Source organism: Taurulus bubalis (genome assembly GCF_910589615.1).
Source record: "Taurulus bubalis genome assembly, chromosome: 19".
NCBI lineage: Eukaryota > Metazoa > Chordata > Actinopteri > Perciformes > Cottidae > Taurulus > Taurulus bubalis.
Genome location: NC_136607.1, coordinates 18,923,974 through 18,938,366, shown reverse-complemented (window position 1 = coordinate 18,938,366; position 14,393 = coordinate 18,923,974). Strand labels below are relative to the sequence as shown.

At 45.9% G+C, this 14,393-nt stretch overlaps 2 protein-coding genes across 2 annotated transcripts; both read left to right on the top strand.

Annotated features, from left to right (window-relative positions):
* The first annotated feature begins 761 nt into the window (after window positions 1–761).
* Window positions 762–2,333, top strand: LOC306751975 (molybdopterin synthase catalytic subunit). Its single transcript, XM_079235662.1, has 5 exons — window positions 762–898; window positions 982–1,099; window positions 1,307–1,463; window positions 1,805–1,928; window positions 2,168–2,333. Exons 2-5 carry the CDS (start codon window positions 982–984, stop codon window positions 2,270–2,272), a joined length of 504 nt encoding a protein of 167 aa, XP_079091788.1. The 5' UTR covers window positions 762–898; the 3' UTR covers window positions 2,273–2,333.
* Window positions 2,334–3,450: 1,117 nt separating this feature from the next.
* ugcg (UDP-glucose ceramide glucosyltransferase) lies at window positions 3,451–13,357 on the top strand (the record flags this gene model as incomplete). The annotated part of the gene is made up of 10 exons (XM_079235702.1): window positions 3,451–3,548; window positions 8,027–8,171; window positions 9,943–10,045; window positions 10,186–10,287; window positions 10,380–10,492; window positions 10,969–11,147; window positions 11,245–11,331; window positions 11,663–11,770; window positions 11,995–12,073; window positions 12,390–13,357. The coding sequence occupies 10 exons, from the start codon at window positions 3,451–3,453 to the stop codon at window positions 12,558–12,560; spliced, it is 1,185 nt and encodes a 394-aa protein (XP_079091828.1). The 3' UTR covers window positions 12,561–13,357.
* Between the last annotated feature and the right edge of the window lie 1,036 nt (window positions 13,358–14,393).

Here is a 14,393-nt window from a genome sequence, read left to right as displayed (position 1 = left end):
CCTTTCCAAAGTCCAGAGTCCCCTTCCTAGAGTCCAGGGTCCCCTTCCTAGAGTCCAGAGTCCCCTTTCCAAAGTCCAGAGTCCCCTTTCTAGAGTCCAGGGTCCCCTTTCTAGAGTCCAGGGTCCAGAGTCCCCTTTCCAGAGTTCAGGGTCCCCTTTCTAGAGTCCAGAGTCCCCTTTCTAGAGTCCAGAGTCCCTTTTCCAGAGTCCAGAGTCCCCTTTCTAGAGTCCCCTTTCCAGAGTCCGGGGTCCAGGGTTCCCTTTCCAGAGTCCAGAGTTCCCTTTCTAGAGTCCCCTTTCCAGAGTCTAGGGTCCAGAGTCCCCTTTCCAGAGTCCAGGGTTCAGAGTCCCCTTTCTAGAGTCCAAGGTCCAGGGTCCCCTTTCTAGAGTCCAGGGTCCAGAGTCCCCTTTCTAAAGTCCAGAGTCCCCTTTTCAGAGTCCAGAGTCCCCTTTCTAGAGTCCAGGGTCCAGAGTCCCCATAGAGTCCAGACTACAAAGTATAAATATACAAACAGGTGTGTGTGTGTTGTTCTTCTTCAGGTGTGTGTGTTGTACTTCGCTAAGAGCGTGGAGCTGACTGGAGTGAAGGAGGAGGAGTTTGTTGCCGTGCCGACACCAATCAGCAGCCGAGACCTCTGGAAGCTGTTGCTACAGCGACACCCGAGGTATCGATGAGGTCACTGAACACCGATCAATAACGTGTGTGTGTGTGTATAATGTGTATATAATGTATGTGTATTATGTGTGTGTGTCTGTGTGTAGACTCTCTCTTCTGCAGCATCAGGTGGTGTTGGCGGTACGTCAGCAGTACGTTGCCATCGGCGACCAGGTGGTAACCCTGGGAGACGGGGACGAGGTTGCCGTGGTGCCGCCACTCAGCGGAGGATAAACACGAGCGGTGAGATATTGATCCGACTCAATCAGAGATCAATAAGTGTTTGATGGTCATCAGTTTGTTAAACCTCATGTGTTTGGTCTCAGATGGCCGAGTCTGGGGGGCGGAGCGATGTCTTCAAGCTGAGCCGTGATTGGCTCTCTGTTCAGGAAGTGGTCGACGCCGTCGGCAGCGCTTCCTGTGGAGCCACTTCAGTGTTTATAGGTTCAGATGTTATTTATTAACGGCTGAATATTCATCTGCAAACATTTTAATATAAAATATTTTATTCTTTACATGTTTCAGAATTATTCATTTGGAAATAAAAATGTTGAAAATGTTATCAAATTAGAATGATTGGAAGTCTATTTGAACAAACTTTGTTTATCTTAAATAAAGTGTGGGCGCATGTGTGTGTGTTTGTGTGCGTAGGTACGACCCGTGAGGACGAGGTGGGCGGCAGGAAGGTGATTGGTCTGGATTACGAGGCGTACGAGCTCATGGCCCAATCAGAGTTCAGGAAGATCTGTGATGACGTCAGAGAGCGCTGGCCAACCGTGACGCACGTCTGCCTTCATCACCGACTGGGGTGAGAACACACGAGTTATGAATCCAAGATGGCCGCTGCTCATCACCGATGTATCGATCAATAGGTCGATCAATACATTCATCAATACATCGACCAATACGTCTTATCAATTCATCCATCGATGCATCGATCAATAGGTCGATCAATGCATCCAGTAATACGTCGATTCAATACGGCGATTAATACATTCATCAATACGTCTATCAATACGTCTATTAATACATTAATCTACACATCATGGGTGTTTCAATGACACTGACTTCTATCTGTGGTTAAACCTGCTGAGGGGGTTTACCTGTTGATTATTTATTATTGAAGTATTGATCAGGTTCGTCCCTCAGGTGGGTGAAGGTGGGCGAGGCCAGCGTCGTCGTGGCGATATCGTCTCCTCATCGCCGCGACGGCCAGCAGGCGATCGGACACGTCGTGGAGCGGCTGAAGGGCAGCGTGCCAATCTGGAAGAAGGTATTGATCCTCTGGTTATTGATCCTCTGGTAATTGATCCTTATGTTATTGATCCTCATGTTATTAATCAGTTATTGATCCCCATGTTACTGATCCTGTTATTGATCCTAATGTTATTGATCGTATTGTTGATTGTATAGTTGTTGATTATAATGTTATTGATCGTATTGTTGTTGATCATGTTGTTATTGATCCTCATAATGTTATTGATCATAATATTATTGATCGTTGATCGACAGGAAGTATATGACACGCAGGAGGCGAGCTGGAAGGAGAACGCTGAGTGTCCGTGGGCCTTTCACAATAAAGTTCCTCCCCTCACGCCGTCCAAAGAGAATATCTGAGCGGCAGATATTAAAACGATGTTTGTGTGTCTTCGGCCTGAGACGTAATAAAGTTTTATTCAAAGCAGTCAGCGGGTCAGCTTCTTAGGTGACAGGCGCTATTCTCCCACAATGCAATGCACAAATGAGAGGAAATGAGATTGAAGAAGAAAAAACAATCTAAATATAAAAATTGTAAGTGAAATTAAAAACGAAAAGGTTTGCTTTTTATATTTAAAATACATGCTGCTGGATAACAGTTTCAGATAAACCTTGGAAAACAACATCAGAAGATAAGAAACATATACTTAATTAATATTTTATAAAATAGAAGAACTTAAATAACAAAGACAATGAGGATATTAAGTATAATCACAGTCATAGTCAGCAGCTTCTGAAGTCCAAGTCAGAGTTGTGGAAAACTTTTTTTCCATGGAACATCAGATTCATTGATAGTGATGCTGCCATTCCTCTGACTCACCTGTGTGGGCGGAGTTTACAAGGTAATGTCGTCATACATCTGGTCCAGCGATCAGCTGATTTCCTGAAAAAAAAAGGTTCATGCAGCTCTGTGAAATTTTGTATTCAATAATATAATGTGTAAATATTTAATCTTTTAGAGAGAAAAAAATCCAACGATGTAGTTTGTCTACTTGGTCAAATATTTGTGTTTATGTAGTTTATATATGTATATAGTAGTATATGTAGTTTATTTATATATATATATATATATATATATATATATATATATATATATATATATATATATATATATATATATATCGTAATCTTTATTCATCATAATTTGTTCCACTCAAACTGCTCCCTGTGACCGTTTAATTAAGCTTTTATTTTGAAAGTGAGCGGAAGTGGCGTGTTCGCTGTTGCTACCCAGCCTCCCCTTCCCTCACCCCCCCCCCCGGTAGGTCAGCTGACCGTCGGCCGGTCTGGTGACTGTCAAACACCCCCGGAGCACCGTGACCCGGACACCGACGTGGGTCTCTGCGTCCCCCCGTTTACCGGAGCTCCTGACCCGGACTGGTTCCTGACGACCCCCCCTCCCGCTGCCGCCAGCCGGAGGCCGGATCATTAGCCGACACCAGCCGAGCTCGTCACACTCAGACTCGGTCTCGCACGCTCCGCTCCCCCGCTCGGTGCCACCCAGAGGCCGGAGCCCCGGAGCCCGGAGCCCCGCCGCCATGGTTCTGCTGGACCTCGCCCTGCAGGGTCTGTCCGTGTTCGGGTTCATCCTGTTCCTGGTTCTGTGGCTGATGCACTTCATGTCCATCATCTACGTGTAAGCTAAGCTAGCGGTTAGCTAGCGGGGCTCCGGCTTCCTGTTTCTTTATCTCTGCTGATTTTATTCAAGGTGTTTGTGACTTCAGGATTGAACGTTAAACGTTAAAACGTGAGGTTTCTCTGCGGGGTTCTGGTGGAGTGACGCCGGTTAAACCCCCCGTATATCAACGGTCATCTGTTGGGCGTTTTCCTGGTTGACCGCTAGCCGGCTAGCTCTGCCAGCCATCACCCACTTAGTGAGTTAATTCAGTTTAAAGGTTCCAGTTGGGTTCAGATTGAATGTGTTTTCTTTCTCCGGTCACCCTCTCGGGTCCGGCCCAGTTCCGGCTCGGTTCGGGAGCGTTATCCGCATTTATTTCCAGTTTGATGCCGGATCGCACCTCCAAACGTAGAGATTTAATCTTGTTTTGGTTCGCGGTCGTTGTTTGCGCGCAGTCAGAAATCAGCCAAGTTATTGTGGAATAGTTGAGAGTCGCTCTGCACTTCGGCGTCAATACGATCAACGTAGTATCAATCAATCAATCAATCGATCACACACAGTTCAAGGTTCTGAATGAGTTCCGTAATGCTTTCAGTGATCGGAGTTTCACTTTTTGCTTTTTGTTCTTCAAACACAATAAGCAATAATGTTCGCAAATACATGTTATTTCCACTTTTAATGGAAATCCTGAAAATAAGAGTTTAGTCTCCACACATTTACACTCAAATTCATGTAAAGTCACCAACGTGTTGCTGCTGCACAGATCGATGCGGATTATCAGGTGTGAACAGATCGATGCTGATTATCAGCGGTTTGTTTTCACTTTTTACCAATGCACAAGCAGCTCGTTTGACTTCCTGCTTCATCGGCTCCTCTTTCTGGAGAAAGATGATCATTAATAAAATTCAGCTTCCTCAAAGCAAACTGATGGAGCGAGAGAAACGTGGGGAACTCTTTGGTCGGCGGTCCAAACGGAGGTCTCGGCATCTTGCTGCAACTCGGATTTAACGGCAACCAATCAGAAGGCTCCGCTGAGCTGCTCACGTTTGTCAGCTGCATGTTTAATGACAGACAGTGAGACAGACAGTGAGGCAGGCAGACAGACAGTGAGACACAGACAGAGAGAGAGAGTTAGACAGAGAGACAGTGAGACAGACAGACAGTGAGGCAGACAGACAGACAGTGAGACACAGACAGTCAGTGAGACACAGACAGTCAGTGAGACAGACACTCAGACAGTCAGTGAGACAGACAGACAGTCAGTGAGACAGACAGTCAGAGAGACAGACAGACAGACAGTGAGACAGAGAGACAGACAGTGAGACAGAGAGTGAGACACAGTCAGACAGACAGTGAGACAGTCAGTGGTACAGACAGACAGTGGTACAGACAGACAGTGGTACAGACAGAGAGTGAGACAGACAGACAGTGAGACACAGACAGTGAGACAGACAGACAGTGAGACAGACAGTTAGACAGACAGACAGTGAGACAGACAGTAAGACACAGGCAGACAGAGAGATAGACAGACAGTGAGACAGTCAGACAGACAGTGAGACAGTCAGACAGACAGTGAGACAGTCAGACAGACAGTCAGACAGACAGTCAGACAGTGAGACAGTCAGACAGACAGTGAGACAGTCAGACAGACAGTGAGACACAGGCAGACAGTGAGACAGTGAGACAGAGAGATAGAGAGACAGACAGTGAGACGGACAGACAGTGAGACACAGGCAGACAGACAGTGAGACAGACAGACAGTGAGACAGACAGTGAGACAGACAGACAGTGAGACAGACAGTGAGACAGACAGTGAGACAGACAGACAGTGAGACAGATAGTGAGGCAGGCAGACAGACAGTGAGACAGACAGTGAGGCAGGCAGACAGACAGTGAGACAGACAGTGAGGCAGGCAGACAGACAGTGAGACACAGACAGAGAGAGAGTTAGACAGAGAGACAGTGAGACAGACAGACAGTGAGGCAGACAGACAGACAGTGAGGCAGACAGACAGACAGTGAGACACAGACAGTCAGTGAGACAGACACTCAGACAGTCAGTGAGACAGACAGACAGTCAGTGAGACAGACAGTCAGTGAGACAGACAGACAGTGAGACAGAGAGACAGACAGTGAGACAGAGAGTGAGACACAGTCAGACAGACAGTGAGACAGTCAGTGGTACAGACAGACAGTGGTACAGACAGAGAGTGGTACAGACAGAGAGTGAGACAGACAGAGAGTGAGACAGACAGACAGTGAGACACAGACAGTGAGACAGACAGACAGACAGTGAGACAGACAGTAAGACACAGGCAGACAGAGAGATAGACAGACAGTGAGACAGTCAGACAGACAGTGAGACAGTCAGACAGACAGTCAGACAGTGAGACAGTCAGACAGACAGTGAGACAGTCAGACAGACAGTGAGACACAGGCAGACAGAGAGATAGAGACAGACAGTGAGACGGACAGACAGTGAGACACAGGCAGACAGACAGTGAGACAGACAGACAGTGAGACAGACAGACAGACAGTGAGACAGTCAGACAGACAGTGAGACAGTCAGACAGTGAGACAGTCAGACAGACAGTCAGACAGTGAGACAGTCAGACAGACAGTGAGACAGTCAGACAGACAGTGAGACACAGGCAGACAGTGAGACAGAGAGATAGAGAGACAGACAGTGAGACGGACAGACAGTGAGACACAGGCAGACAGACAGTGAGACAGACAGACAGTGAGACAGACAGTGAGACAGTCAGACAGACAGTGAGACAGACAGACAGTGAGACAGTCAGACAGACAGTGAGACAGACAGACAGTGAGACAGTCAGACAGACAGTCAGACAGACAGTGAGACACAGGCAGACAGTGAGACAGAGAGATAGAGAGACAGACAGTGAGACGGACAGACAGTGAGACACAGGCAGACAGACAGTGAGACGGACAGACAGTGAGACACAGGCAGACAGACAGACAGTGAGACAGACAGTGAGACAGACAGACAGTGAGACAGTCAGACAGACAGTGAGACAGACAGACAGTGAGACAGAGAGATAGACAGACAGTGAGACACAGTCAGGCAGGCAGACAGTGAGACAGAGAGATAGAGAGACAGACAGTGAGACAGACAGACAGTGAGACACAGTCAGACAGACAGAGAGTGAGACAGACAGACAGACAGTCAGACAGACAGTGAGACACAGTCAGACAGGCAGATAGTGAGACAGAGAGATAGAGAGACAGACAGTGAGACAGACAGACAGTGAGACACAGTCAGACAGACAGAGAGTGAGACAGGCAGTGAGACAGACAGACAGAGAGTGAGACACAGACAGACAGACACACGCTCACAAGGAAACACAGCTGCTGTCACGCTTTGTTTACCAGTGATCACTTCCTGTTATATGCTTTGTTTATTGGGTTTTCTTTGTTGTTCTAGAATAACTACTTATACTGCAGTATTGATCCTGTGTACTGCAGTATTGATCCTGTGTACTGCGGTATTGATCCTGTGTACTGTGAGTGTGTGTTACCAATCATCATCTTATATTAATACGTTAATATGATAAAGGCGTCATTATCATACGATTCATCTTAAAAGCGAAAATATGGAATTATAGTTTTCTTTCAGTTCTCTGGATGCGACTGAAAGAAAGATTTGTTTCTTCTTCTTCCAAACACATTTTTTTGACGAATGTTTTGGATTATAATTGAACAACAATCTTGCAGTGTTCAGAGGGAAAATAAAGTTGTGTCCTTGTTTTAGTCCTTTTAACAAGCTGCAGATCTCTGGAGTCATGTGACACGTCACTAATATATAAAAAAGCTCCATGTGATAACTTTGTTAATCTAATATCAGTTTAGAAAAACGACGGCGACAAACTGGACCGAAGAGGACGATTCGTTGGTTCTGTCCCCTGCTGCTGATTTTAGAAGTCGGTGTTTCAAAAGGATCTCACAGGATTAAATCGGTTGGAATGGATTTAATTCAGATCTAAGAAATAAGTTTCAAAGCTCATCCCAAGATTTCTGATCCTGAAGATTTGGATTTGTTAATCCTGTACTTCCTTTTAATCCGGACGAATTGCTGCATTCTGGCGTTTCAAAACTGGAGGCTGGTGTTCGGTCCCACGCCCAGAACATCGAGGCTTTATACAGACAAAGAGTCCAATTAGAGTCGATCCACCAGTCTCTTTGTAACAGGGGCCAGTCCCTTTTCTGAGAATAATGTGACGAGTGATTTATAATGGGACAAGCATCATAATGTCCACACAGAATGAGGGAGTGTTGAGGGGATGAGGGCAGGTACAGAGAGATTAGTGTTAACCATGATATCAATAGTTCACTTCTAAATAAACTGCATGATTCATTCTGTTGACTGTCAGGGATCCAAAGTATTGAAACCGCAGAATAACTTTAGCTAGCTAGCTAGCTGGTTTTGAGTTACGGGACCCTGGTTTCTGAACTCTCTGTGTCTCCGTCACTTTCAGGCGTCTCCACCTCCACAAGAAAAGGTCGGAGGTCAAACAGCCGTTTGGGCAGCTGGCAGGAGTTTCTTTGCTGAAGCCGCTGAAAGGCGTCGATCCAAACCTGATCTCCAACCTGGAGACGTTTTTTACACTGGATTACCCCAAGGTGAAGCTAACACCTCATTACCATCTCAACTGACCCTGAATACCACTTAACTCCTTCCAGCTATCGTCCGACTTCCTCGCCTACCGTCCGACTTCCCCGACTACCGTCCGACTTCCTCGTCTGCCGTTCGACTCCCGTCCGACTTCCCCGACTCCCGTCCGACTTCCCCGTCTGCCGTCCGACTTCCCCGTCTGCCGTCCGACTTTGCCGTCCGACTTCCCCGACTTCCCCCCGACTTCCCCGTCTGCCGTCCGACTTGCCCGTCTGCCGTCCGACTTTCTCGTCTGCCGTCCGACTGCCGTCCGACTGCCGTCCGACTTCCCCGACTGCCGTCCGACTGCCGTCCGACTGCCGTCCGACTGCCGTCCGACTTCCCCGCCTACCGTCCGACTTCCCCGACAACGTCCGACTTCCTCGACTGCCGTCCGACTTCCCCGTCTGCTGTCCGACTCCCGTCCGACTTCCCCGACTCCCGTCCGACTTCCCCGACTCCCGTCCGACTCCCGTCCGACTTCCCCGACTCCCGTCCGACTTCTCCGACTCCCGTCCGACTTCTCCGTCTGCCGTCCGACTTCCCCGTCTGCCGTCCGACTTCCCCGCCTGCCGTCCGACTTCCCCGACAACGTCCGACTTCCTCGACTGCCGTCCGACTTCCCCGACAACGTCCGACTGCCGTCCGACTTCCCCGACTGCCGTCCGACTTCCCCGCCTACCGTCCGACTTCCCCGTCTGCCGTCCGACTTCCCCGTCTGCCGTCCGACTGCCGTCCGACTTCCCCGACTGCCGTCCGACTTCCTCGTCTGCCGTCCGACTCCCGTCCGACTTCCCCGACTGCCGTCCGACTTCCCCATCTGCCGTCCGACTTCCCCGACTGCCGTCCGACTTCCCCGTCTGCCGTCCGACTTCCCCGTCTGCCGTCCGACTTCCCCGTCTGCCGTCCGACTTCCCCGTCTGCCGTCCGACTTCCCCGTCTGCCGTCCGACTTCTCCATCTGCCGTCCGACTTCCCCGACTGCCGTCCGACTTCCTCGTCTGCCGTCCGACTCCCGTCCGACTTCCCCGACTACCGTCCGACTTCCCCGTCTGCCGTCCGACTTCCCCGACTACCGTCCGACTTCCCCGTCTGCCGTCCGACTTCCCCGTCTGCCGTCCGACTTCCCCGACTTCCCCCCGACTTCCCCGACTTCCCCCCGACTTCTCCGTCTGCCGTCCGACTTCCCCGTCTGCCGTCCGACTTCCTCGTCTGCCGTCCGACTTCCCCGACTGCCGTCCGACTTCCCCGTCTGCCGTCCGACTTCCCCGTCTGCCGTCCGACTTCCCCCCGACTTCTCCGTCTGCCGTCCGACTTCCCCGTCTGCCGTCCGACTTCCCCGACTGCCGTCCGACTTCCTCGCCTACCGTCCGACTTCCCCGACAACGTCCAACTTCCTCGACTGCCGTCCGACTTCCCCGACAACGTCCGACTTCCTCGTCTGCCGTCCGACTGCCGTCCGACTTCCCCGACTGCCGTCCGACTTCCTCGTCTGCCGTCCGACTTCCCCGTCTGCCGTCCGACTTCCCCGACTGCCGTCCGACTGCCGTCCGACTTCCTCGTCTGCCGTCCGACTTCCTCGTCTGCCGTCCGACTTCCCCGACTGCCGTCCGACTTCCTCGTCTGCCGTCCGATAATTTCCCAAACTACCATCTGATTGCCAGAAGCTACAAACTAACTAAACCTGGTCTGTTTCCTGTAAGGGATTTGTGCACTAATTTCAACATGTTTTGTTTTGCAGTATGAGATCCTGCTGTGCATTCAGGATCAAGATGATCCAGCCGTTGACGTTTGTAAAAAGTTGTTGGGCAAATATCCCAACGTAGACGCTCGATTATTCATTGGTGAGAAAAGACTTCTGTTTATTCTGTCATATGTTTATGTTCTCTTGTAGTAACTGAATTCTCCCAACAACATTTAACTCACTTATTTAAAGACCATTGTTAGCAGCTAATGTTAGCATGTCCTGTTTTTTTGTTCTCAGGAGGGAAGAAAGTTGGAATCAACCCCAAGATCAACAACCTGATGCCGGGCTATGAAGGAGCCAAATATGGCCTTGTGTGGATCTGTGACAGCGGCATCAGAGGTAAGGTTACGTTTTAGTTTTTCACTAACGGACAAGCTTGAGACTTATTCATCATTGTTAATAGTGTGTGTGTGTCTGTGTGTGTGTGGCAGTGAAACCCGACTCCCTGACAGATATGACCAATCAGATGACAGAGAAGGTGGGATTGGTCCATGGGTTACCGTATGTTGCCGACCGCCAAGGATTTGCCGCTACACTGGAGCAGGTACGGCTAACAAGCTAACGTCATGCCGAGTCTGTTTATCATTAGTTTACTGTTGTTTTTTACGTCCGCTGACTAACTGTTGGATGCTAACGCCGGATGATTTCCTGTTTGGTTGAACTATTTCTACTAAAACTACTCTTTTAAGATTCACCAACGAAGAGGGCAATTTAAAGGTGCATTTTTGTATTGCTATAAGCAAGTTTTTCTGTTTGGTTCATCATTTTCTTGATAAACTTCCTGCTTCCTGGTATTTCTCAACAGGCACTTTGGTTTAATTTGGTTTCTTTTCATCAAGATCAATCTGATTATTTAACTGTTGAAAAAGGTGTTCCACAAGGATCTATTTTAGGACCTTTTACTTTTTTCTATTTCTATTAATAATCTTGCAAAAAATATTGTTATCTTATTTTCTCCAGTGATTTGCAGATGACATATAGTTGTTTTATGATTGTTTATTATCGTCTCGTCTGTTGCAGGTGTATTTTGGGACGTCCCACCCTCGCTCCTACATCTCGGCTAACGTGACCGGCATAAAGTGCGTGACGGGGATGTCGTGCCTGATGAGGAAGGACGTGTTGGACCAAGCTGGCGGATTGGTCGCCTTCGCTCAGTACATCGCCGAAGATTACTTCATGGCTAAAGCCATCGCTGACCGGTTAGCATGCTAGCGTTAGCGCGGGCTGGGTTACCTGTTTTAAAAAAGGAAAAAAAAAGAAATTGGAAATTGATCATTTTTGACTGTCTCTCCTCAGAGGCTGGAAGTTCTCCATGGCAACACAGGTGGCGATGCAGAATTCTGGGTCGTACTCTATTGGCCAGTTCCAGTCCCGAATGATCAGGTGACCTCAGAAGTGCTTCCTGTAAATCTCAACTATTATACATGAAATGTTTTTAATTGATGTTATACATTTATAGATAGTTTTAATGTGATTATTTCGTCTTTACCACTAAATGTTTGTGTGAAAATGTCTGAAAAAATAAGTTACCTCTTCGAGTTTAGGACATTATTTCTTTTTTTACTGTGAAGATACATGTTAAATATTCAATGAGGAGACTAAATGTATTATTAGTTATTACTATATATTCTGTGGTTACATGTGCTTCTTTAAGGTGCTTTGTATACAGACGTTTCTTCAAGAGATATATTAAAGTCGTGTTTTGTGTCTTCAGGTGGACGAAGTTGAGGATCAATATGCTTCCCGGCACGGTGCTGGAACCCGTCTCCGAGTGCTTCCTGGCCAGCCTCATCATTGGCTGGGCTGCTCATTACGTGTTCAGGTACACCTGGTTGTCTCAAACACCTTCACATGTGGCTGTCCTGTGCAGATATTAACTAGTTAGTTAACAATTTACTACAAAATAAATGTTATTCAATTGCATTTACATTCAGGTTATAAGAGTTAATTCTGATCTCGGTGTGTTCTGGTGCCTTAGGGGGGAGATATATATATATATATATATATATATAAAAAATGGTATATGAACTCAATTGTGTCTTGCAGGTGGGACATGATGGTCTTCTTCATGTGTCACTGTCTCGCCTGGTTTATATCAGACTACATCCAGCTGACTGGCGTTCAGGTACAATCAACAAAATTATATGCTTTTATTTTGAAAGGTGTTTTTCTTGACCCTGGATGTATACTTACAGATGTTGTTATTTTTGACATTTATTTTGAAAGGATATCTTCACGCAAGATGTTTGGTTATGATTTTATTTCATAAACATTATGCATATTTTATTATTGTTATATAACATATATATTTGTGTGAAGAACAAATAGTTTAAAAAAAAAACGAATCACATTGAAAATACAATAAAAAATAAATGCCCACACACATTTCAAGGTTAGTCATACGGACGTATTGGTTATTGATCGATGACGTCATCTTGCAGGGCGGCCCGCTGTGCTTCTCCAAGCTGGACTTCGCGGTGGCGTGGTTCATCCGGGAGTCGATGGCCGTGCAGATCTTCCTCTCGGCGCTGTGGGACCCGACCATCAGCTGGAGGACCGGCCGCTACCGGCTGCGCTGCGGCGGCACCGCCGAGGAGATCCTCGACGTCTAGTGAACATGGTTCCTCCCCTTCTTCTGGAGGAGGAGGAAGAGGAGGACAGAAAGAGACTGATGATTTTTTGTTTTTTATGAGAGAAAATTAAGTGTGTGTCTCTGTGTGTGTGTGTGTGTGTGTGTGTGTGTGTGTGTGTGTGTGTGTGTGTGTGTGTGTGTGTGTGCACGCATTTTTAACTATTTATGTTTTTTTTGGTGCTAAAACTAAATGATGCCAGAACAAGCCAATGAGAGCGCAGGATGGAGGTAAAAAAGAAATGCGAGGGAGTGATGCATCGCACTGAATTGTCTGATCTTTGATCAGAGAAAACAAATCAACCAATCAGGAGAGAGGAAGAATTCTGTCTCCTGATTGGCTTTTGAGCGTTTGTGAAGTTTTCTTATGGAAGCTAAAATAATTAGAACTGAATATGAAACGTCGACGTTTTATCACGACTGAATACTTTGTGTTTAAATACAACAGAATTTATAGTATTGACATATTCCTTTTGACTGTTTGTGTCTGTAATATTTCCATAAATTCTAACTGATTTGTTTTCAAACTAAAATATTTCCCTTCCATTAAGGAAGTTGTGTTTAAAAGTATTCCGCGGTGGTTGATATAAACGTTCAGAGTTCAGTTCATTAATTATTACAGAAGTTATTTGCTTTCAGGATTTTTGCAATGATAAAAAAAAAAAACTAAGACAAAAGAGCCTAAAAAATAAGTCTGATTATTCGTGTGAATCTTTCATAAAGAAAAACTATATGGAGACATTTTCTTCTCTCAAAACTTATCAAACAGAATATCAATAATCAGTCAATATGTAAATCAGAAAACATCAAACACAATATAAACAGCAAGAAAACGTCTCTGATCAGTTTTCTGAGTGTCAATATGAAATATGTTGATTTGTGCAGCTTTAAAAAAAAAAAAAAATACAATCAGCCAATGAGGAGCGAGAATGAAGTCGTTGACTTTTGTCTTAAAAAGAACAAAATGAACAAAAATAAGTTTAATTTTACAGACTGCGTTTACTAAAAAAAAAAAAACCTTTTCTAGCTTTGTGTTCTGTTTCTCATAATTACAAAATGTTTATTAATTATAAAACAAGATAACAAAAGTACAACATTTTTATTTACGTATTCCACGAAAACGTCACGACGAAATAAAAATATCTTTATTTAGTTTTTCATGAGTTTCATGATTATGAACTAATTTTAAATGACTTCATGTCTTTCTTGTGAGAACTTTTTTGTCATAGTTACAAAATTGGTTATTATAGAAAAATCTGAATAATATTTATAATTAAGAGATCCAAACTCTCTGACAACGATGTCTTAACTTATTGTCTTTAATTCTTCTGAATGTTGTTGCCACGAAAACAAAAACCATTGGCCAATGAGACCAGAGGATTTTTGTTGATTTGTGATCAAATTATTTTTCTTTTTTTTCTATATATATTTTGTTTTTGGTTATGTTTTCAGCCCTTCCCCAACAAAAAGACTAACACAGTTCAGCACTGAATTAATTCCAGTATTCTGACACTTTACGGCCGAGACATTTCAAGTGATTCAAGAAAACATCGAGAAAAAAAACAGGACCAAAAAAATTAATACAAATAATAATCCACATTTCTGAACTTTGCTTTGCAGAGTCTAAACACTGTGTGTGTGTGTGTGTGTGTGTGTGTGTGTGTGTGTGTGTGTGTGTGTGTGTGTGTGCGTGTGTACGATCGCGGTGTTTTTTTAAGCTGTGACGCTTCACTGTTAGCTGTTAGCTGTTAGCGTAGCCACGGGGGTTTGGTTGATGACATCAGCTACGAGTCGGACGAACCTCGGTCGCCGTCGT